The sequence below is a fragment of the Arvicola amphibius genome, chromosome 10 (genome assembly GCF_903992535.2).
Source record: "Arvicola amphibius chromosome 10, mArvAmp1.2, whole genome shotgun sequence".
Taxonomy (NCBI): domain Eukaryota; kingdom Metazoa; phylum Chordata; class Mammalia; order Rodentia; family Cricetidae; genus Arvicola; species Arvicola amphibius.
Window position 1 is genome coordinate 109,306,850 of NC_052056.1, and position 26,005 is coordinate 109,332,854.

The following is a 26,005-nucleotide window of genomic DNA, read 5'->3' on the forward strand; positions in this document are numbered from 1 at the left end:
AGTTAAGCCATAAGTGTAACTTGAATACCAAAGGACAAGTTGGACAAGTTAAATCAAGATGGACAAAGGGTCAATGTCCTAAAAGGAGGCTCAAAGGCAGGAAAGCCTGAGGGGCATTGTAGTGGCATTTCAATTGTATTTTAATAAATAAAGACTGTTTGCAGACCTGAGAGTAAGACAGTCCCACTGGTCAGCCTTACAAAACAGGTTATGGTAACACACAATTTTAATCCCAATAGTCATACTGTTGCCATAGAAACCAGGCAGTGCATGCCTTTAATCACGGTGGTGCACACCTTTAATCTCAGCCCTAGAGAGGATTATAAATCGGAAGGAAACAGCTCTCAATAAACTGTCTCATTCTGAGATACCAGGAGGCAGATGGCCATTTCAGATTAAGGTCGAGGTAAGAGCCAGTGGCTAGTTGTTTTGCTTTTTCAGATCTTCAGATTGAACCCCAATTTTGTCCCTGAATTTTTATAATCCTGCTTCAGGGTGTGGTCTTTCAAGTAAAGACCAAGAGCAGGAAATATGGTATATACTATCAGTAACAATAAAAATAAAGACAATTTAGAAGGATATGACAGATAAGACAGGAGAGACTAGAGGGGATCACAGAGCAGATCAGACTGGACAATGACTAATAACTGTAACTCTAACTCTACTAACAGCCAAGCTGGATGAAACACACAGAGTTATTGGTAAGTGTGTATAACTATGTTGAGAGTGGAAATGTGGGGGAGAATATATGAGGGGTTTTTTTTTTAAATATATTCAGCTTGATGCTCAGGGCCATATAGATAAACAGCTAACAATATAATACAGTGACTACAGAAGATTAAAAGGAAGTATTTGGGAATCAAATATGACTAGAGAGCAGGTCAAGTAATGAAGGTGTATGAGATCGGCAAAGGGTTATGTGAAGCACCAAGAGCAACAAGTGGGGCAAGATAAAAAAAAATATGTGCAGCCTTAGAGGAAAACTTAATGGTGCAGCCAAGTCATGTGCTTGCACAAGCACGGCAGCAATCACATTACACACATTTTTATTTCCTTCTGCCGTTTACTGCTTTTTTTCACTGTCAATCTACGTAACAATAACTAGCAGTGACTGTGCCAAAGACTCAGACAACAGACACAGCACGTCACACACCCTCTCCTGCAGTGAACACTACTGACAGTTCTACTTCCCTTAGTCTGCTCTTCATTTGTATTTGAAGACCCTTGCCCTTTCCTTTGCCCTGCTTTCAAAGCCCTCCCACCAATTCTGCCACAAATTCTTCTTTCTGCCTCAGAGCTGCATACAAAGAGTAGAAGCAGACCAAAAGAAAGATGCATTTTAAACACAGCAAAGTCAGGAGTGGAGCCACCTAAGTAAGCCCTTTGCAATCAAAGCCCCAGAAACCAGACAAGGAACTTCAGGATTTGGTGCTTACCCTACTGGGTTTCAGCCTTCCTTGTGTTGGGCCAGTTTTTCCTTGCTGTGCCCCTAATTCCTTCCTTTTGAAATGGGAATTCATATTCTATGCCATTACTTGATGGAAACATAAATGAAAGATTTACCAACAGGATTAAAGACAGATTCTAGGGTACACAGTACAAGGAGAGAACACAAACCATTCCAACAAAGGGTCTGAAAACCTATTTCACAGACATGCGGGTCATTATTTAACATGAAACAGCAAGCTGGGTAGTGTTCAGGAAAATGAAATGAGAGAGGTGAAGACAGGGTGTCGAGGGGATGGAAGGAGAAAACTGCACGTCCACTTTAAGGCCACTGCAGTTCTATAATTCTCAAAAAACCCAAGGAATCCTATTATTTAATATAAGCAAAAAATCTTATGCTTATTAATTCCATTTTATTCTATCAAATCTAAAATTTTCCCATTCCTGGACCCTACAGACTAAAAACAACCTGAAGTAGCAATAAAACCTAGGGAGTAATTGAAAACCAAAGTCTATTTAATGAGGTTCCAAAACTTCTGTGAGCTCTTTAAAAAGCACCAGTTAAGAGAAAGCCAGACTCTACAGAAAGACTGATCCATGAGACCTTAATATGAGCCTTCTTACTAACTACTTCTAAAGGGGATAGATGACACCAAGGAGATCCTGACAAGGAGATAGTGCTATCCAGTGGGTCCTCTCACTACCCAGCAGTCCTCATGCATTCATTTACTAGGTGAGTTACAGTCACACTAATGCTTATAATTTACGGTTCATCAACTCTATTTTAGAACTTGTGAGGTAAAGTGAACATGATTTTAAAATATCGTTGCTTTTAGGCAGATTTTGATCTTTAAAACCACAAAAATTTTGTAGAATCATATATCTCCTTAATTCTGTTATTTAAGCAGCACCAGATTCTTACAAGATGAAACACGTTAAGGCAACCTTTCCCAAAACCGGATTTAAAGGGTACTTTAAAACCAACTTTCGAAAATATTCAAGTCACCATTAAGATGGCAACACACTAAAAACAAAGCGGGGTTACTGCTGTATTCTAAACAAATTGTGATGCTATACACACATAATCAAAACTACAAAAAGCATCCCAAATAAATGGAAACAAAGACCAAGCTTAAGAGACAGGTGAGCATTTTCAAGAATGAACAATTAGTATTTACTATATGTTTAGAAATTGGAATGCTCACAATTCTAGGGCAAATGATACAATATTTCAACAAATCCTTAGTCAGAAAAGGAATGGGTGGGATCAGATATCAAAAGTAAATCTGCACAACGGTGAACTAGGTGCTGCTGACAAGACAGCGCAATCAACTCTTTCAGTTGGTGTTGGCCTGAGATCACTAGAATAACATAGGAATATAGAGATGCTTTGTCATTAAAATAATTGAAAACTAATTAAGACTATTAACAGGCTCACAATATTGAATATATCAAGTACATCAGAACATTAACCTCTGAGTTTTTTATTGTAAAAAGGAAGAACTCTAAAATTCCAGAAGAAATCACCACTGTCCATCTGAAACAGGTTGATGCTAAAAGTAACAAACAAGCCTTCCCACAAAGCCCATGACTCATTTTATTAAATATAAAATGTCAGGAGCTGGTAACACAGGCCACACAGGTCAGTGAGTAAAGTACTTGTTGTACAAGTATGAGGACCTGAGTTCAGATCCCCAGCACTCACATTTATTACTAGCCACCCCACCCACCAAAGAAAGCCAGGCATGTAGCACATACTTAATAATGACGAGGCTTAGAGGCAGAGAGACAGCAGGATCCCAGGGTCTCACTGACCAGTTTTTCTAGCCAACTGTCTCAAAAATAAATAAATAAAACACAGGAAGGCTGGAGAAATGGCACAATGACTGAGTACACTAGTTCCTCTCGCCGAGAACCAGGGTTCAATTCCCAGCATCCACATAGCAGCTCAACACCAAACAAAACACCAGTCCCAGGGGATCTGATGCCCTCTTTCTGGCTTCCAGACAGAAAGCACACAAGTAGCACACATCCATATCCATACATGCAAGCAAACACCCATACACATAAAATAAATCTTTAAAAATTTAAAATAAAGCAGATAAGGATGTAGGAAGAGACCAATGTTAACTTCTGACCTCCACCAGCACAAACATTGGCGTGTGTACTCACATTGACAGGTAGGTGGGTGTGCATGCTCTCTCTCTCTCTGACACACACACACACACACACACACACACAAAATTTTAGAGTAATTACTACAAAATTACATATAGTATTCAGCAAAAGAAAATTAGGTAGTATTTACAAATGGACAAATCACTCTAAAATAAACAAAAAAATCCCAAAAATAAAGTTTTAGATAGTTCACAGTCCAGTGTCAAAGGACAAGTAGATTTTTTAAAAAAATCCAAAAACAGACTTCTTCTTCCAGATGCTTTGACAGTGCTCACAGAGAAGGCAGCATCAGCACCATCTCCTGAGAAAAAAGAAGAAATGTTTTCAGGCTCCATTAACAATGATACAGGGTAATAGAGGCAGAGACCCAGTACCATGCTTCAGCGTGTGTGTTATATGAACAACCTCTCTCTCAAGAAAAGCAAGAGTCCATCCAAGTAATGTACACTGTATGTTGACAGATGAGAGAGATGACCTGGGAAGGGCAAGCTCCAATGCAATGTTTAGACACTTATGTGAAAGGTATAAACTAGGTCAGAAACCATGAAAAAGAAAAATGGGAGGAATACTGCATGCAGACTGTCAAAAAAAATGGATTAAAAACAGAGAGTGTGGTAATAAATTCAGGATTAAGAAGACGAATAAATGAAAATTGAGGTTTTTTTAAAGTAGCTTTCCATTTGTCAAATGGAAAGAACATGACTGCTACACCTAATACAACAGCAATGTACACTGTCTGATTTTTCATCCTTCAGTTAATGGACAGGTAAATCTTAGTGGTTCTCATCACATAAGAAGGGATACAATCTGCTTGCTACTAGAAGGCAAACATATTTAGTTTGGTCAGATGCAGTGGCACACACCTTCAATCCCCCACATAGGCTGTGTACCCATCTCTTCAATGCTCAACCTGAAAGAGGTTCAGGTTGGGGACAGCAAAAGGAAGAGCAGAAAAAGGATTACAGAATACAAGACTCTTGGTTTAAGACTAAGAAAGGATCCAGGCATAGTGGAGCAAATTTTTAATCCCAGCATTTGGAAGGCAGAGACAGTGGATCTCGAGTTTGAGGCCAGCCTGATCTACATAGCCAGTTTTAGGATAGCCAGGGTAACATAATGGAGAGATCTTGCCTCCTTCCTCAAAAAAAAAAAAAAAAAGAAAGAAAAAGAAAAAAAACATTAGATGACAGATGGATGATGGATGGACAGACAGATGGATAGGGTAAGAAAAGATAATTTCTCAAAGCTGTCATTCCCTAAGCGTGGTCAACAAAATCCATGTCAGATAGCACGAAGAAAAGTTGAAAAGAAACTGAAGATGATAAGAATTACAGGACTTATATGAGTTGTCCAAACCCGTAGTAACTTCTCACAAATAAGTAAATGTGCTGACCCCTTCTTCAAGCAGGGGCAGCTATTTAAGGTGGCAAACTCAATTCTCACACGAGAACTTGGAAAGGAAAATGTATAAAAGAAAGCTTTGCACTGATTTATAACGAACTAGAGAACAAACACTTAAGTAAACAAGAAACACAATGAGGCAGAAAAGGAAAAAAAGCACAAAAACTGAACGGCTATGCACTTCCTTAAGACATGATAGCATGCCAGGCAGTGGTGGCGCACGCCTTTAATCCCAGCACTCGGGAGGCAGAGGCAGGCGGATCTCTGAGTTCGAGGCCAGCCTGGTCTACAAGAGCTAGTTCCAGGACAGGCTCTAGAAACTACAGGGAAACCCTGTCTCGAAAAACCAAAAAAAAAAAAAAAAAAAAAAAAAAAGAGACATGATAGCATATTGTGTATCCTGTACCTCCTGCATCATTTGTTGGAAAGATCTAACTCAAAGACAGAGTTGTGTCCTAGCTAGGAACGTACCAGTTATTCTAGAGTAGTGGTTCTCAACCTTCCTAACACTGCGGGTCTTTTCTACAGTTTGACCCCAACAATCGTTGTTACTTCATAACTGTGATCTTGCTGTTGTAATAATAATGTAAACATGTGATATGTAAATATAGACATAGTAAATGTAGACCCAGAAGATAAAGAGATGTGCTGCAAAAAACAACGAAACCAAAAACTCTTTTGGACAAAACATGGCTTACTGTACTTATAAATTCAATGTAGTTATGGTCACCTACACAAGAATAGACCAGTTAACATTTCATCAAGGATGAGGAAAGGGTTCATAAGTCCCCACTCATTCCTAAGGAACAATTGTCAGCTAATGATTGCTAGGTGAGGGAGTGTCATTTTCTTCAGTGATATAGCCACTGAGAAGTAGAGATATGTCAGTAAGTGACCCCCATCCACATTCACGCAAGCAATCCCAATGAAATTCAATGACTCACAACAGAAAAAGACTGAGAAATAGGGAGAAGACTTATTGGGAAGGAGGGATTCGATGAGAGGAAATCAGACACAGTAACAGGAGTAAAAATGACTTTAAAATGCACTATATGCATGCATGAAACTATCAAAGAATAAATTAAAATTAATTAAATTAAAAACAAGCCTCAAAACAGAGATGTTATTGCTAATTTTTGAATTGGTTTTCATTTGGCTTTAGAAGTGTGGGGGGGGGGGGAACCAAACGTGTTAAATCAAGATCAAGAAATCAATGAAATGTTTAAAGTCTCAGAAAGAGCCGAGCCGTGGTGGTGTACACCTTTAATCCCAGCACTCAGGAGGCAGAGGCAGGTGAATTTCTGTGAGTTCAAGGCCAGCCTGGTCTACAGAACTAGTTCCAAGATAGCCATGGCTACACAGAGAACCTTGACTCAGAGAAGTTTCAGAAAGAAAAGTAGTTGGTGTCACTTCAACAAATCACAAGAAAAAGTTCTGGCTACCTACTTATTTTTGGTTTTTCAAGACAGGGTTTCTCTGTAGCTTTGGAGCCTGTCCAAGCCTGTCCTGGAACTAGCTCTTGTAGGCCAGGCTAGCCTCAAACTCAGAGATCCACCTGCCTAAGCCTCCAGAGTGCTGGGATTAAAGGCATGCGCCACCATTGCCTGGCAAGATCTGGCTAAATGTTACAGATTATGACTAAACTGTAGCCATCTCAAGTATATTCCCTAGGCATTGCCATTCTAAAAATGAAGGCTTCTGACAGAAGTTCAGTTACATGGTTAGATAAACCAATTATACTTCTAATGCAGGTAGACTACAAGAGCCATGTCTGAGAAGCCTGGGTATAGTGTGGGCTCTGTCTCTCTATACTGACTGTTTTATATTCAATGTCACTCAAGACATGTTTCTTAGATGCTTAACCAAAAGTATTGTAAAACATAGTATCTACCATACATTTACTGCCTATGATACGGCTATAGTTTTTAAAATAAAATATGAACAAAATTTTTAAAATGCTGTTTTTAGAAGATCTAATCTTTTTTAAAAAATGAAACAAAAAGCAAATAGTGGATCTGACTATAAAATTGTTTAGAACTTTCATGTCAAAAAAATAAAACCATATTAAAAAGTAGCAAAATGAAGTGGAATTTATTTCTATGATAGAAAAACATACATTAGACAGATGTAGCCATAACTCAAAAACTACTACAGGTTCCTGGTAGATGAGAGTTCTTCAGTAACTCAGCACATGACTCACGGTGGGAGGCATTTTCAAGATTATAAAGTTTTGAGTTGGAAAGCAACTACGTGAAGCATTAAAGTAAGCCATCAGAAATGTTAAGTTTAGCTGATATTCTTTTTCACACATTAATGAAAATCATTTTTGAATGTGTGTGTGTGTGTGTGTGTGTGTGTGTGTGTGTGTGTGTGTGTATACACAAAGGCTAGAATAGAGTGTCAAGCACGCTGGGCTAGAATCACAGATGGCTGTGAGCACCAATATGGGTTCTGGGGAGCAGCCCTGATAGTCTGGAAGAGACTCTTAAGGATCAGGACAGCTCTCACAACCTCAGAGCATCCATCTTTCCAGCACAAATGCCAACCTTCCACTAGCAGTTAGTTTTAAGTACAATGGAATAAGCCTTCCTTTACTAACCTAATGGTTTCCTCTCTATGACAAAGAAACACCTCAGAACTCTTACTGGATAAGGTGGAAAGCAGCTGGAAGAGTTGAACCTGGACCCTGATGGTGTCTCGTCCCACAATTCTGGTGCCACTTCTCACTTAGCTAGAACAAGTGTATTTTCAGATTTCCTTTTTAAAATTGAAAAACAATTGTAAATAGCCCCCCCCCCCCCCCAAATCTTTTCCTACAGATCTCAAAGACAAGAAAAAGTCACTTAAAACTATATTAGCGGGCTGGAGAGATGGCTCAGTGGTTAAGAGCCTGCTCTTCTGGAGGTCCAGATTTCAATTCCCAGCAACCACATGGTGGCTCACAACTATCTGTAATGAGATCTGGTGCCCTCTTCTGGCATGCAGGCATACATACATGGAGGCAGAATGTGGTATACATAATAAATAAAATCTTAAAAAAAACTGTATTAGCATTTGTAATTAACAAAGGCAAAACCTTCCAACAAAATTTCAAATATATGTGACTGGCTGGCTGGCTGTTTGGTTAGTTTTCTATGAAGTTTCAGTCAGGGGGAAAAAAAAAATCACACTTTGCAATATTATTTTGAATAATTTATTCTTATGCCTAAGTCAACAGAACTATTGCTGCTGTATTAATATTACAAAGTAAAACTAGTGTAGAACCAAGTTTAGAAACAGAAATTAAACCAAGTTATTAACTTTGTAATATCTTTTTATTATTTATTTTGTTTGGTTGGTTTTTTGGTTTTGGTTTGTCAAGACAAGGTTTCTCTGTAGCTTTGGACTTTCCTGGGACTCGCACTGTAGACCAGGCTGGCCATGAACTCAAAGATCCACTTGTCTCAAGATTCCCACATGCTGGGATTAAAGGTATGGGTCACCACTACCCAGCATAGTATCTTTTTATGTACACCATATGAAATTGGAGCTAAGAATATATTTTAAATACTAACCCATCCAAAAATTGGGAGGAAAAACAAATCTCTACCTAAATTGAAGGTATGATTAGTAGCACCATCCATATCATATAATAACTCCCAATTTTTTAAGAATGAAAATATAATACATTGAAATAAATGCAAATTATTTTGTTGGTTTGTCTAAGTCTTACACAAAAGTTGGTTCTTGACTTTAAAAAAATCCTCTTAATTATTCTACATATTGCTATAATAGTCAAATTATAAGAACCATATAATAACATACTAATGAAGTTAAGTTTCTTGACACAGCTTATATACATAATTTTAACTTCCAATAAAAAAATGTACAAAAGAAAGGTTGAGGCAGGAGAAGCATGACTTCAAGTAAATTACAGGTCAGCTTGGGCTACAAGGAAAGACCTCAAAAAAGAAAAACAAGCAAGAAGGTACAAAAAAGAAAACAAATGAAGATTCCTATGTTTCAAATTCAAAGTGATATAACCACCTACAGCAAATATCCACAATCTAACTTTTCACAGTTAAGTTCCTTAGTATCACAGCTTATTCAACAGTTTAATTAGTGCTGAGCACATGTAGACCAATGATAAAGCATAGATTCTGCATGTGTGAGGACTTGGATTTGAGTCCCTAATACCAAAAAAAAGAAACCTTAAATATTAACAAAATTGAAAAGTTAATACAAAAACAAAGAAATGTAACTGGGCAGTCGTGGCACATACCTTTAATCCCAGAACTCAGGATGCAGAGGTGGGCGGATCTCTTGTGAGTTAGAGGCCAGCCTGGTCTGCAGAGCACAGGACTCAACAGAAAAACCCTGTCTCAGGAAAAACAAGAAGGAAAAACAGGGCTGACAAGATGCCCAGTGGATTAAGGTACTTGATGACAAGCCTAATGGCCTGAATTTGATTCTCGGTCCATATGGTGAGCTCTACAGATTATCCTCTGACCTACACAGGTGCCCCAAGGCACATATATGACTGGACATGAACACACTTGCAGCACACAAACATTAAAGCAAAAATGAGAAAGGAGGAGAGGCCTTAACCCTTCCCAAGCAGGAAAAGTAAAAGAGCCAAACAAATATCATCTGTGAGGCAAATGTAGTGACGCATGCCTTTAGTCCCAGTGCTCAAGAGGCAGAGGCCAGCCCGGTCTGCACTATGACTTCCAGGACAGCCAGGGCTCCCAGAGACCCTGTCTCAAAACAAAGATCATCTGTAATAGCTAGCTAATAGGCTACTAACCTTGCTTTAGTTTTAGAAAAAAATTTATTGACTTAAAGTATATCAGATAGGCCATCCAATCTTTTTACATCTACCAACCCACAGATACAGAAAGAAAGCAAGAATGACTTTCAAAAAAAAATGTCTAATAAAAATTATTTTTACCTGTAAATTGTTTTCTGTGACTCTGTTCCACCAAACCATATTGATGGGTACTCCTGATTTACACCTGTCAGCAAGGCAGCCAATAGGGTTCTTTGCTTTTCGTGCCTTTGATCCCATCGGAACTAGCCTCTCCTCCAGCATCCCCAGGCGACACTTCCTTGGCTAGGAGAAAGAAGGAAAGAAACCGAGCCACTCCTAACATCCCCACACTAATCTAAACTAATCTAATGAAAATACAGGAGATGTTAGGAAGGTTGGACAGAAAACAAGTAAAATCTTTAAGAATCTTTTCTAAGTTCATAACCACCCACAATCCCACCCCCACCAGACCTCTCTAGAATCCACACAAAGTACTCATGGGCTGAACAATGTTACATAAACAACCAATGCTGTGGAGAATTAAAATCTGAATTTAAAATTTTATGGCTAGAAATTAAATTATGAAGGTGAATGAATGCTTATATAACTTCCTAATGAACTTACTTATTCTCAATGCAAAATGGAAAAAAAATTTTCAGAGGAAGAAAATAATAAATAATTCTTAACTCTTTCCTTCAGTAACTCATCTCACTATCTTATTTCCCAGATGAAGAAAGCAACTGATTGCTAAGGGATGATTTTTTAAAAATCATTTTAATTCTGTGTATGATAGGCTGGAGTATGGCAGTAATTCTAAAATAGGCAAAGCAAGGTACTCAAAGAACAGAAATATAGACTAAAGTTTTAAAAAGCACAATAATAACCTAAACTTTTAAATTGAGGTAACCTGAACAAACAGCTAATAAATTGTGCAACAAAATGGCAAATTCATGTTAACATACTAATAAAGTTAGTAAGCCATCCTCACAGCAGCAGGTAGGGCTGTGTAGTATACACACATAACATGTATGTCCATGTGTGTCCCCTTCAGGAAATAAACTTATAGATGCTTGACTGCAGTTGGGGTATAAAATAAATCAATAAATTTAATTAACAAAATTAAGTAAGATCCACACTTAACTTTATTGCTATATCCTGAGATGCAATAAGAGCACTAAAAATCATTAGAGTATATCAAGTTTTTTTTTTTTTTTTTTTAAAAAAAGTCTAGTATAAAGAGAGCAGCACATTTTGCTATGGATGGTAGTGCAAAAGTCTGTAACCCCAGCGTTTGAGAAGTTGAATGCTTAATCTTGGGCCAGCCCAAACAATATTGCAAGATACGACCTTAAAAGGTGCTAGGCCAGGCGGTGGTGGTGCGAGCGTGCCTTTAATACCAACACTCGAGAGGCAGAGGCAGGAGGATCTCTATGAGTTTGAGGCCAGCCTGATCTACAAGAACTAGTTCTAGAACAGGCTCCAAAGCTACAGAGAAACCCTGTCTTGAAAAAACAAAACAAACAGACAGACAAACAAACAAACAAAAAAACAAAAAAAAGAAGAAGAGTTGGTTCAGTAGTTAAGAGCGCTTGCTGCTCTTGCAAAGGACCCAGGTTCAACCTTCAGTACCCACCTGCCAGCTTAATACCACCTGTAACTCTAGTCCCAAGGGATCTGACACCTTCTTACTTCTACAGTCACCAAACATGAATATCGCACACATACATACATGCATGTAAACCACTCATACACATAAAATATGCTTAAAAATTTAAAGGACAGGGGCTGGAGAGATGGCTCAACAGTTAAGAGCATGGCCTACTCTTCCAGAGGTCCTGAGTTCAATTCCCAGCAACCACATGGTGACTCACAACCATCTACAATGAGATCTGACGTCCTCTTCTAGCCTGCAGGCATACATGCAGACAGAACACATAAAAAATTAAAGGACAGTAGTAGAATCAATAATTTAAGAAAATACACAACTTCTAAATTTCAAAACGCTAATAATACCTATAGAAAAATTAATTTATCTAACGTAGTTCTCCTCTCCTTAAGAGACCTATACTAATACTGTCTTTAAGGAGAATAAAAATAATTGAACTTGAATCAAGAAGGAGACTTCATTTACCTACCTACCTAATAATCCGAACAGTGAATGAGGTTCATGAAGCTAAAGTGGCGCCAGCTCTATGCCGCTCAGGGCTCACACAGTCGCCCTGCATTTCTAAATCAGAGAGAAGGTCTCTGGACAATACTCTATACAATACTCTATACTAATATAAGCATATAGAATACTCTATATGCTTCGTGGCTCATGCCACAATCACATTTTAAGTGGAGCAATTTTAAACAAAATTGTTAGCAACTTAACTCCTTAGAAAAAGTTAAGATTAAACTCATACATTTTTGTGTTCAAGTGATTAACTGTAAGGCTTTGATATATAGTACAAATAACAGCCTTAATTAAGCATGAACTATTTAAAAAATTTGTATTTTAAAAATTACTGTGTTATAAATTCTACCTCTTCAAAAATGCTAAAATATCAAAGGCCAATTAAAATCATAATAGGGCGAGAGGAGATGGTTTAGTACTTTGCTTTCCCAAAGAATCTGGGTTCAGTGCTCAGCATCCACAACCGTATGTAGCTCTAGTTCCAGGATATCTGTTCCCATCTCTGGGCTCCACAAGGACCACGCACATAGTGAGACATACATGCAGGCAGAACACTCATAAGCAAAAAACTTTAAAATTAAAATCATAGCTGGCCAAAACACTTCTACAAAGTTACTTCAATTCTAGTCATATACTAACATACAAAATATATATATGTATATTACTTTAAATTGTCTACAGCAATTCAGAGTTGTCAAATTCATTTTCTTTTTGACTCAGTTATAAATCAATGCAATTTATCTTCCATGTAGTACATTAATAACATAGAAAAAATTGTAATAGATCATCTTTACTCCCAAGAGTTCTCATTAGAATTGCTTCTTGGTTTTCCAAATAATTCTTACTCCTTTCCCTTTATTCCATACCCGGTGCCTACACCTAAGGAGGAGGAGTTCTCTGAAGCTGAGTCGGAAAGACAAAAGCTCTTCAATATGCAATCAACAAGCTGCATGGTCCTGCAGGACACTGAAAAGACCTAACGCAGCAGCAGCATTTCAGCTAACAGAAGCAGCTCGGTGTGGCAGCACATGCATTTAATCTCAGCACTTGGGAGGCCCTATCTTGAAGGAAAAAAAAATTTAAAAACAAAGTAAGAGAAACAAAATACAAATTCACAATGCAAAATGACATTCAAAAAAGAAATGGCACAACACAAAGCATGAAGGCATAGCAAAAAAAGGGGGGAGCAATATACAGAAAAAGAAAGAAGATGCTATCTGTGAGCTAATTTCTAAGTCGGCTGGGCTATTTCAAGAAAAATTTCCAACTGAACATCTGAAGAAGGACTTTGTATTAGGGACTGTTGTTGGTGCTTAGAATACATTGACATGCATGCACCTTTCCCTGGAACAGAAGTTATATTCTAAGAGGCTATACATATACAAAGGCAAAGTGTAACTCACTGACACAATACAGTAGTGCACACATAACTAAGATACTGTGAGAGCAGAGGCCACATGGGAGGCAAGTACTTGAGCAGACTTTTAAGGCAGAGTAAGTGTGCCAAATGAGGGGGTGGGAAAAGAGATGGTGTGTAGGGTAGGTGAGACTATGTTTAAAGGTTTAAGTGGAAGCCTAGGAAAAAATGCACCTATAAATCAAAGCACAGAGGCACAGAGTTCATGCACCACTAGGTCACTAGAAGGTTAAGCTAAAGAGACAAGGATGACGCTTGAAAGCAGTAACAAAACATTCATTGTATCATAACCTATGATAACAAATTTACACCTCATTTGGCAAAAGGACATGGTTTAGGAAAATGTTGACAGGAGGGGATACATTTCAGAAAGGAAGTTCTACAGCAATCTGGACAAAGTGTAAGCATGAAACTGGAAGCCAGTGCCAAATTAGTGGACTCTGGCAGACTCAGGCCAAACTTTCTCAAATTCAGCACGGCACGCTGGATAGACTTTTTAAATGGGGGTGCCCCAAGTTCTACAAGATGGTTAGTACACCTGTCTGCCCCTACTAGATCCCAAAACAGCACTATCAATACAGTAACAACACAAAACTATCTTTAAGTGTTGCCAAATGCCCTCTCCACAGAGGATGCCACTGCCTCTAGCAAAGAACCAAGGCAGAGAACAGGACAAATGCAGCATATAAAGGAACTGGAAGGTTAAGAACTACTGATTAGCTGAAAGCAGAGGCTGACAGAAAGAGGAAAGCTAGTCAAATGGATGATGAAGAAGGAAACAAAATGTTATGTAAAATCACTATGTATATACTTTTCTGAGTTTTCCTTCAGCAGAAGCCAAAGACCCTCTCTCTTTCCCCTTACCTTCTAAAATCCTAACTTAGCAAACATTGAAACTTGCAACTATCAAAAAAGAAAGACAGACAGACCAGACAGACAGACAAGAAAGAAAGAAAGAAAGAAAGAAAGAAAGAAAGAAAGAAAGAAAGAAGAAAGAAAAGAGTCAATACTTCTGTTGATCCTGTTCCAAAATAGCCTGAGCAGTACCGCTTTACTAATTATTATGTAACGGGGCATTTATGTCCTCTCACAACCACTTTCCTCTACCTCTTAGCAAGTCAATACCACAGCAGAGTTCACTGTCCTTGTCCTGGGACAAAACACGCAGCAATGTCTATAAATTCCTGTTTTGTCTTGCTCCATCCCTCTCTAATATATATATTTTTTAACCTGGAGTCTCAATATTTCTTATAAAAATGACTGATTTTTATAGTTCACAAAACTTAATACTATCAAGGCCATAAGGCAGTAATAGCTGAATCGTGTTTTACTTTTTGTCAGCATTTACTTTTTAAGGCATCCTGAGCAAAAGTTTTCAAGGGGAAAAGATTCAAAATATATTCTAGAGTAGAAGTGTAACAAACATGGAGCTTTGGGAACATCTTGTTACAGGTTGGAGGGTAGCTCAGTGGAATCACAACTTGCCTAGCATCCCCAAGGAAGGCCCTGGGTATCCATCCCTATCACCATGAGAGATATTTTTTAAAATCTTACTCTGACACAGTCAATTAAGAGTTAGGCTAAGACTGAATTTCTACAAAGTACCAAAACTCGCCAGGCATTGCTCATCTACAGACCGCACTTGAAAGTCCAATGTTCTCAAGAGTCAAAACCTAGATGAGAACCCATTAGTGAACACACAGAAACAGGAGACACCCTCAGAACTGAAAAACTGTGAAGCTTTCAGTTGTTTTGAATCTTGACTTAGAATTCTGAGCCTTCAAAGCTTCTACTGAGAGTACTGCCCACATTTTACAAAATCTTTTCTTCTAAGGATTTCACTGGTAAGAGTTGGTCTATGATTTGGAACTGAAGGACATTCTCTAATCCCTATCAAGACAGGTAAGTCTCTAGACTCAGGCACTCGTTGTTTGGGGTAGTTGGGGGAGGAGGGGAAGGATGCTGCTTTTTGAGACAGGGTCTGTGTAGCCTTGACTCTGAATCACTGCATAGCTGAGGGCAACCTTGAACTCCTGCTGCACAGCCACACTTATTAAAAAAATTCACTCACTCACTCAATAAATTCAGTTATTAGCCTTTCTATCCTTAGAAATAAATGACCTGTTAGAAATAAAAGATCTGTTCTTTTTTTCAAGAACATTTAGAATCTAGAAGGAACAACATAAAACAGTCACCTGTGTAGCAAAAGCTAGCAACAGACCAGTACTTACAGCACTGAGTCTTTGGTGACTACACTAACGACAGACCAGAGAAATGACACCACTGATGTCATCACTGATGACAGACCAGAGGAAATCCCAAAGTGTTTCCCTTACTTCAAACCACTCTGAATATCAAATTTATAAGCAAAGACTTCCATTATTCATACTGTGAAACAATAATTAAAACAGCATATGCTCAAAAAAGCAAAAAGTAATGAATACATAGGAAAATTAATACACACACACACACCTTCAACTGATGTTCACTGACAGTCCAAATCCACCGTCGTGGTCGTCTATAGTTAACAATTCAGCACCCACAATTGAATGTAAAGTTCATGGACCAGAAAGAAGCATGCCTTTCTTCCACAACCTTCTCTAACTCCAGAAGGTGATCTCTTAGTTAACTTAATGTTCTGACTACTTCAGTGTATCTTTACTTATAGAAAATAAATAATTATAATTCCAGTAATGATCAGCAATTTAATTCACTGGAGTACAAACAGGCTGCTATAATTAATTAAACACACTTGATTTCTTTTTCTTTTTTCCATTTTTTGGGGGGACAGTTTTGCTACACAACCTTTGGGTAGCTTAGAGCTCTCTATGTAGACCACACTGGCTTTCAACTTGAGGCAATTCTCCTGCCTCTGCCTTTGGGATACTGGGATTATATATAGGCATGGGGAACATACTGGAGGTCACAGGTTTCAATACATCCATTTCGATGTTGTGCTGAAATCAAAATCAGGTGCTCAGGCTTGATATAGCAAGCAATTTATACACTGAGGCATCTCCCCAGACCCTTGTTTTGTTTTTATGATGTACAGTCTGAGGGAACCCAAGCTAGCCTAGAATCCCTGATCCTCCGTATGAACCACCATATCTCGTTTATGGAGTGCTGGGGATCAGATCAAACCCAAGCATCATGCATGGGAGGCAAGGACTCTATCAACCAAGCTACTTCCCCAGCTCAACTTTTAATTTAACTTGTATGTTGTACTTGCTTAGTTGAATGTTTAAAAGAAGCACAGTATCTCCAAAACTGTTCCTACTATGATTTGAAATAGGTAATGAAAAATAATGCTATGTACTCAGAAATAGACTAAGTCTTTAAAGTTTGCAGTTTAAAGGCTGCAGAATCGTAAGCTATCAAAGACCGTAATAACTACCTAACAAGCACATGTCACTATGCCAAACACTTTGCATTCATTAATGTGTTTAATATACACATTCATATGAAGCTAATGCCCATCATTACATCAACTTTATAGATTCAAAACAAATCTTAAAAGAGGTTAATTTTCCTACACTCTCACCACTAACAAGGTTGGGTTACAAAGCCTGTTCTTTTAATTACAGTACCCTGTCTCCAGAGAGACCTATTCCATACCTTCAAGTATCACAGTCTTAATGTCATTTAGTTAAACCTGAACCAATCTCTCTTAACCTTACCAGCATGAAGGAATCTGTAAGAAACAATGAGATGATAGTCAAAGAAATAAAGTCTAAAAGATTAACTCTCTTTTCAAAAATATAAGAAAAAATTAAGAAATGCAATTATCAAATTGGTGAACATAACATTGCTTGGATAAAATCATCTTTACTAATTCATTCCTTCACACCCAGTTTCTTGAAAAACAGGGATGAATCACCAACAAAGTCCATTCTTGGTAACAGTTATAGTTCATAAATTCAATGATCATAGACAGGTATAGAAAAGTCAGACAGATATGTCATAATGATCTAAGATCCAAGGTAAAAGCACTTTGTATTTACTAGACTACTGTTTTTCTGTTATAAAAAATTAACTAACTCAAAAATTGTAAGACTGGGTGACAAGTATGGCCAAGAGTATGTAGAAAGACACAAACCTCAATCTACTTGTTTGGTATGATGTTAAATTCTACACTACCACACACACACTTAATCTCCAAAACAAAATGTTATACTAGTTTTTTAAAATCAAGCAATCACGGATTTAAAGAAATCTTTCTTAGAGCCAGGCCTAGTGGTGTACACCTTCAGTACTAACAGTTTGGAGGCAGAGGTAGGTGGATCAAGGCTGGCCTGGTCTACATAGTGAGTTCCAGGACAGTCAGAGCTATGTAGTAGAACCAGAGAGAGAGAGAGAGAGAGAGACAGAGAGAGAGAGACAGAGAGAGACAGAGACAGAGAGAGACAGAGAGGAGGGAGGGAGGGGGAAGGAAAGGAGGGAGGGAAGAGAAAATCCTTAGTTAAAAATGTTTACTGCACAACCAACTGAAAAAAGTATTCATGAGTAAACAGGAAACACTTTATCATCAGGAAGCTGGTGAAGGAGACAATAGACAGCTGTTCTCAAGAGACTAGAGCCAGGATGACCCACATCAGGGACAACAGTGCCAGTGAATTGCTCTCTTAAGAAAATAACCCAGAAGATTCTTCTACCACCCACACTGCATCACAAACAAAACCACAGCAGGTGACTACACCCCTGGGTCCCGCTGCTCTCATCCTGACCAAGAGCAAAAGAAAAGTTTCAGAAATATTGGTATGTCAGGAATTTGACTTATTAAAGTCTGAAGAAATAGACAAAAATGGACGTTATCACATTTAGGACTGAAACACATTAAAGTGAGTCAAAGATATGTAAATAGAGGGCACCTAATGTTTTTATTCTGATACAAGGAGAATGAATATAAGAGACCACCTAGTAAATAAATGATGAGTAGACCATCACCCTGAGAGAGATAAAAGGAATCAAGAATATCAATCAGAATGCTCATCTGCTTGATTTCTACCAACCACATGAGGTAGTCCTGTACAAAAGACCACAGAGCGGCAAGAACCACATCAGAGCCTCAAACACTGCATTCATACCTGTGCTCCTATATCTAATTTTAATAAAGGATATTGTTTTCAAAGGATTTGGGAACTCAAGGTTTAGTGCTTGTCTGGATCACACCTAGTGACTTCAGGCCAGTAACCAATTTTAACTGCACCTGCTAAGGTTGCCTTGTGTACTAATCTCTAGCATAGTAATTCTCATTTTTAATAAAATTCCAAAGTCATAGGTAGCATTTTACTTAACTTTTTCATAGATTATAAAATAAGAATTTAATTCTTCCAACATCTAGCTTGCCCAAGATTACGCAACTTTCTTATTATAACCTTTCAATCTATATACATTCTTAATGAGAAAATAAAAGTGAAAAACACCAATGCTTCTCAAGCATAAATAAAAGAACCATTTAAAACCACTTCTATCATGGCTGTGATTTGAATGAAATTAAACTAAATTGCAAGAAAAATAACTGTATTTGATCCCACAGTATTGTCAGTTGCTACAGGTGTTCTTAAACTCTGCTACAGCTGGCTATGGTCCCTGTGGTTCTATTGTAACGACTAAAGGCATATGCTCAGATACGGAATGTTCAGAAATCTTCTCACATCTCTAATGACAATTAGATAATGGGCTATGAACTGTTTTATACTATTTTCATACCACATTTTAACACTTCAGTAAGCCCATAAACATAGTAAAATGGTCTGTTTATAAGTGAATGATGGGAGTTTCCTGAGGCTCCTTCCTAATTGTGGGTACCTTCTACCTAGATAGTTTGAGCTTCTCCAGTCTTCGCCATCAATCATCTTTTCCTTATATGTTCTCGTGGATCTAGTGAATCACTGCCACTTTCCAATCATCAAATACTTAAGCAAGTACTCATTAATATGTTCGCATATAGTAAAAACAAATGACTGTCTGGATCGGTCCACCTGCGATTTTGGGGAAGTTACTTACCTTAGAGGCTATGACATGGTAGTTAGTGAATGTCCTACTACCTGTTCTCTGACATTATTTTGAAGTATCAATAAGTAATCATGCTACCCTGCTTAAATAAGCATTGAGTTTAACAATTAAATATAATTTGTATCTATTTCCATGGAATCACATCACAAAACTAACATAAATTACAACAACAAAAAAAGAGGTACCCCTTGACTGCCCACACACTATGCATTACTCCCACTGCCAAAGAATTCCTAAAACAAAGATTTTTGTTAAACCTTTCTGAGCAACCATTAACATTTAAAAACACAAAGCCGGGTGGTGGTGGCACTAGCCTTTAATCCCAGCACTTGGGAGGCAGAGGCAGGCGGATCTCTGTGAGTTCGAGACCAGCCTGGTCTACAAGAGCTAGCTCCAGGACAGGCTCTAAAGCTGCAGAGAAACCCTGTCTTGAAAACCAATAAATAAATAAATAAATAAATAAATAAATAAATAAATAAATAAATAAATAAATAAATAGATAGATAGATAGATAAATAAAATTTAAAAAAATAAAAACACAATACATACCCACATAAAGAGCACACACATGCTATCTAAATCTACTGGACGAAGCCCATGTGTCCCTCTACCACACATTATGTTAACTGTCAACAGTAACAATGGGGACTCTGCAGCCAGATCATAACACTTTCAATTTATAGACAGGGAAGTTTTTGAGAAATAAAGGACAAGACAACAATTGTTTAGGATATGCCTATCATTTCATGAATGGGAAGGCTATATATATAGTCTAGAATGATGGTACAAGGTCACAGGGTTGGAGATCCAGGGACTTCTAGATACACAGTAAAGCATTTCCTTGAATTATTACTCTGCTTCTACTAAACTATATTCTACTACTGGAGGCCAGACAGGGCAGCTCAAGTCTGTGATTCTAGGTCTCAGGAGGCATAAGGAGGATCACTGCAAATCCAAGGCCAGTCTGGGCTACAAAGCACTGAAATAACATGCCAACGGTTCCTTTTATTGTTTTCTTCTTTAAAAAAAAATGCTGTATTTTTCTCTTAAAATCCCCACTGATTTTTTTTTTGCTATTTTTCAAATCTCTAAATGGTATACTTAAACTCTGTTTAAGATACACCCAGTTAGTTAACGTTCACAGTAATGCTTTTAAATGTTCAATTAACATGTTAGTTCTACTTTTTACTCAGCTATCAGAAACACCAGCTTATTATAGCTAACCTTTTTTCTTAAACTACAAGAAAGTCATTAGAAGGACCAGTAAGGCCGGGCGGTGGTGGCGCACGCCTTTAATCCCAGCACTCGGGAGGCAGAGGCAGAGGCAGGCGGATCTCTGTGAGTTCGAGACCAGCCTGGTCTACAAGAGCTAGTTCCAGGACAGGCTCCAAAGCCACAGAGAAACCCTGTCTCGAAAAACAAAAACAAAAAAAAAAAAAAAAATAGAAGGACCAGTAAGATAAATGGAAGTCTTCTCTTTTTCTCTCAAGAGTTCTAGATAACTTGTTCCCAGGTTGTGGCCACTTTTCCACTTCCCTGCCATAATGGGTTTTCAGGGCTACCTTTCATTACTGCCAACAAGTCTGCCTGTGTCCACTTCTACCACCTCTCACCAACCCATGAGAAAAGTGTATAAAGCAAAACTCATTTCACTCGGTGAAAACCATTAAGAGGCCTATAAAAATCAAACCCAAACACTATTCTATCAGGCCAAGCTGTTAAAAGCATTTCTAATCACCTTGCTGGAATTCAATTGTTAAGAAGGAAACAATATTAAGTGCACAAAGCACTTGTGTGATAATATGCCACATCCTGAAAAATGTTTTGCTTTGGAAACACCCCCTCTCTTTTAAGTTTTGTAAGTAACTTAGTGAGGTATGACTGATGGACACAGTGTTACATATTTCACACATGCGATTCATTAAACCTGGAAACAAGCTTAGTCATGAAGTCATCCCTACCACAGCCATCATGAACCTCACACTACACTCCCCTCTGTTTTTCTAAAGTTGGTATAACTTGGGGCCTTTCTCCCATTACTTAGAAAACAAGAATGCTTCAACTTCACATAACATCCACCCCGAATGCACAGTTTTTATAACCTTGGCTACTGCTGGTCTTAACCAAATGACCAGATTCTCTTAGTGACTTCACATCAGCATGGTTCTCACTAAGACCCAAAGGCACCAAACTATTCATTTCAGTCTGTCATACAATCAGTCCTTATACAATTCTATAATGGGCTATAGCCTGAATTCTAAATTACATCAAATTAAATCAGATTTTTAACATGAACATATTCTAAGGGTTAAACATGGTGGCACATACTTATAATTGGGAAACTGAGGCAGGAACGTTATGAATTCAAAGCCAGCTTCAGTGACCTAGTAAAACTGTGTTGTCACTGCCCCCAGAAAAAACAAAATAACAAGAAGCCTACATAGTTTTAATTACAAGTTAGTTTTAAATAGTTGGGTCAATTATGAAAAGTTATAAATCTTAGGATAGAACAAGTTAGAGATCTTCAAGTCAAAAAAATAGTTAAAATATGGTGAAAGTGCCTACACTGGGTCATATTATCAGCAACAGAATATATTTAGAAAAAGAACAAAAAGAAGGATTTCATCCTATTGCATCCTATTGCATAAAAATTTTCATCCTATGCATACAGATCAAATAAAATTCCACATATAAGAAACAAGGTATCAGGCATGGTGTAGCTAGCTTGCCTACAATGCCAGCACTGAGGAGGCAGGAGAACCATCTCAAATACAAGGCCAGCCTGGGTTATTTAAGATCCCAGCTCAAAAAGCCAAAAGTAATGAGAGAAAGCAAAGCGATGAGGAAAAACTTAAGTAAAGGCAAGAAAAGCACTCGGAATAAAAGGTCTTATTCCCACTTAAACTGCATTGAGCTTCACTGGAATTTCAATTTTCACCTACCTTCCTTCTCTGGGAGATGTTGAGGGCACCGAAGTCATTAAACAAGGATGAAGCAGGTGAAGTCAGAGGATCTGGAAAGCAAGTCACACAGGTTTCCAACAACTCAGGGAACGAGCAAGGCTGAGACATGTCAACCTGGCAGTGCCACAACAGCAGCAAGTTCAGTGCTCACGCACCTGCACGTTCAATGTACCAGATACAAATTCGTAACTACTTCATTCAGCCTATACTGCTGTCTAACCAGTCAAGTAGGTATCTCTATATAAAAATGCATGGGCTTGATTAAAACAAGAAGAAACATAAAATACCAATAGGTAAGTTGTGAAGGAAGGAAGTCTAGTTGTAGTAAACACTTGTGCTAAGAACAAGTACTGGGGATAAAGAGTCAGGGCCAGAGAGATCCAGGTTGAGATTAAACATTAAGGCCTTCATACCTTCCACTTTACTGACTAATCCACAGTTCTAAATTTATCAGGAGACCTCTGACATCCTTGTTAAAGTATTTATTTGAATGACGGAAATACTAAATGTTTAAAACATAAACAGAATCCAAAGGTTTTACAGATCCGAAATGTCATTACTCTTTAAACATTACAACTCTGAATTGTTTCCCACTTTACACACCAGAAGACACAGGTCATGGAACTTCAGTATTTCACTTTCGGACATCAATAAATCTTGTGTTTTTAAATCTTATCATGTGTGAGATCGTAAAAGCCTATATTAAATGCCCTCCCTTAAAAGAGCTCTAATATTCCTTAAAACACAGTACACAAATTTTTGCTTAATTTCTCTACCTTCTTCCAGATGGGACTTCGTAGAAGGTCACTGGAGTTAAAATGGTTCAATAACAAATAACCAACAACCCAAAAGAAAAATGCTAATAGAAAGACAAGATGTTTTTATAAAATACATAAAGTTAAGTCATTCAAAAGGGCATGATTTATTATGTATTACTTGTCACCTTGTATAGCATTTAAACAATACAAGAATACTAAAATACAATACTTCAAAGTAGTTTCTAACATTAAATCTAACATTCAAATGTTACTTTTTCCTTCAGCACAAGACTGAAATTCCTAAATAGTAATGGGAACTTTATATAATATTACAGAAAATAGTCAAATTGCAAAATTTACTCATTATTAGTAGTTAACATTTTATATTTGATCTGGTGTATTAGCATGCATGTTTATGCACTTTACCTTGGAACACTTCCTAAAATAAAATATAGGAAAAATCTGAAACTATTAAATAACAAGTTATTTAAATGCTCATGAATTTTAAAATAATTCCATTCCTAAGATCTATCCAAAACAAATGATTCACAAAAACAAGACAAAAAAATTTAAATTATTCACATATATAGTCCATTAAAGCCCCACTTCTTATAAAAGAAATTTGTAAGCTATAAAAATAAGCAACAATTCACATTAATAAAGAAGTATCATGAAAAGAATGTTTAATGTAATCTTAATTATTCTATTAATAAAAAAGTATGTGACTCAAAATCTTTATTAATTTTATTTTCTAATTAATACCTGTTCATAGTTTCTACAAATTTCTACAATGTCATATTGCTTTTAGAATTACACACAGGCACACACACACACTACATACACACACACACACCACACACACACACGCACGCACGCAGACAGACAGGCACACACACACACATATGCACACACAGGATCAGATCTTACCATGGCCTGCATATGGCTTGGCACTGTCATTTAGAAGGCTCGGGGAGCTGCTACTACTAGTCATTCTCTAGAAAATAAAATAAGCACATGTGGCCATTGAGAAATACAAAATTAAAAGCATCTGACAGTAAAACTGACTGGTACAGCCTGCATCTTCCCCTTCCTTCTTAATGATGCAGAAACTGAGGAAGTTGAATTATCTTTCACATCACCAACAAACTAACCTTTGCTCCCACACACGCTACTACTATTGCTTAAATCTCAACTCCTTGCATACAGACTCCTAGGAAGCACATCAATGCTTTCTTAATAGTCAGGTGTTTTAAAGACAGGCCTGTTTTGAACTATAATTCTTTAACTTACTAGCACAGGCAAGACAACTGAATTTCCTGATCCATAAGATATAAATTCCAATACCCATCCAAAAGGTGGAAGCTGTATGAAGTGAGTACATGCTCTAACATCTCTCAATTTATACATTATTCTTCACACACCTTCAAAAGCTGGTACAATTAAGCTATTTCCTGTTTGCCAAACATATCCTCTGCTTTTCTTCCACCCAACTGCCTCTATGTCTATCCTAGAAGGACTTTGAAACCAGCAAGTCCTAGATATGACACTAATTCAGTGTCTGAAAAAGTAATCTAAGTTAGACTTTCTCAGCTGTAGCTTAAATCCTGTAATCCCAAACTTTAGTCACTTGGCTTTTTATTCAGTTTCTGCATTATTAAAAAGGGAATCAGGACAAGTTCTTAAGACAATTTTAATATAAAATTACATATATGTATATATACATATATATGAATGAGACAGGCATGTAATACACGTGGTGTAACCCTAGAATTTATGGGGCATTGTGAGATAATCAGGAGTGCAAGGCCATCCATCCTTGGTCACGTAGCAAATTTTTGGCCAGCAAGACCCACATGAGCTCCTGTCTCAAAAGAACTATACATTAATTATTCACTTAAAAAAAGGGGGGGGGGGAATTCAGGAATGGATACAAAGTTCTTGCTCAGCCAAGAATAAAGACTTAAAATTCAACATCCAGCTGTGTTCTCCACATGATCATGCATGGGTACACTTACCTGTGCCACACACATACAATAAACATACATAAGGGAGAACTGACTTATGTTCATGACTGTGCATACTTACTTAAATGCTTAAATTCAAATAACCCATAAGGAAGATAGCAACTCTGAAATTAATTAATTGAGTTAAAATCATTAAAAAAGTACTGGCTTCTTAAGTCAGTCCAGCACTGAGTGGAAACCAAGCACAGTCAGGGTTTTAGCATCATATTACAATCATGGGGATCAGCAGGGCAGCACAGAAGCAAGGGACAGCATGGCACCACTTTCACTATTATGGCAGTTTCCCAAAGAACATTAGTAATATTTTCAAGCTCATTCTAAACTACAAAATTCTTCTATATCTATCTACAAAATGTCCTCAGCATTGCACACAGTTATGACAAAGAGATAAATCAGCTACAAAGAGCACAATGTGTTTACAAATGTAAAGGCAATGTTAACACAACATCACTCAAGTACCATTAGCTTCATATTTAACAGCTTAAATGTAAATTTAGAAATGTGCTGTAGAATCTTCCTGATAGAAAGCAAGCTCAGGAAACTGTTAACAGTACTGCCAGCTGTCTTAGAAAGTTAACAAGATAACAAGATGTTTGGTAAGTAGAGATGAGTGATTCTGTCAAAACTGATAGCATATGCACATATTTATCTAGTTAAATGTTTTTAAATTATACTACCAGCATTACCAACCTTAATACATGCAATCCATGTGGAAGAATATCTACCCTTTGCACACTCCATTGCCATCTCTTTCAAAACCCTACCTTGAAAGCACTCACTGGCTCCAACCCCACAGGTGACTTCCTGCATTTCACCCATCTCTCATCTCTTAGTCTCC

General features: G+C 37.6%; 1 protein-coding gene across 2 annotated transcripts in view; it reads right to left on the reverse strand.

The window, feature by feature from the left end:
- The window catches only part of Pan3 (poly(A) specific ribonuclease subunit PAN3), a 115,774-nt gene that overhangs the window by 70,007 nt on the left and 19,762 nt on the right, over positions 1–26,005 (reverse strand). The window contains exons 3-5 of one of the 2 annotated variants that reach the window (XM_038345163.1): positions 24,071–24,137; positions 22,365–22,435; positions 9,956–10,117 (exon numbers count right to left, since the gene is read on the reverse strand). In XM_038345163.1, the coding sequence (XP_038201091.1) occupies positions 9,956–10,117; positions 22,365–22,435; positions 24,071–24,137 (300 nt within the window). The remainder of the gene's footprint in view (positions 1–9,955; positions 10,118–22,364; positions 22,436–24,070; positions 24,138–26,005) is intronic. The other variant, XM_038345164.2, reaches the window with a different exon arrangement.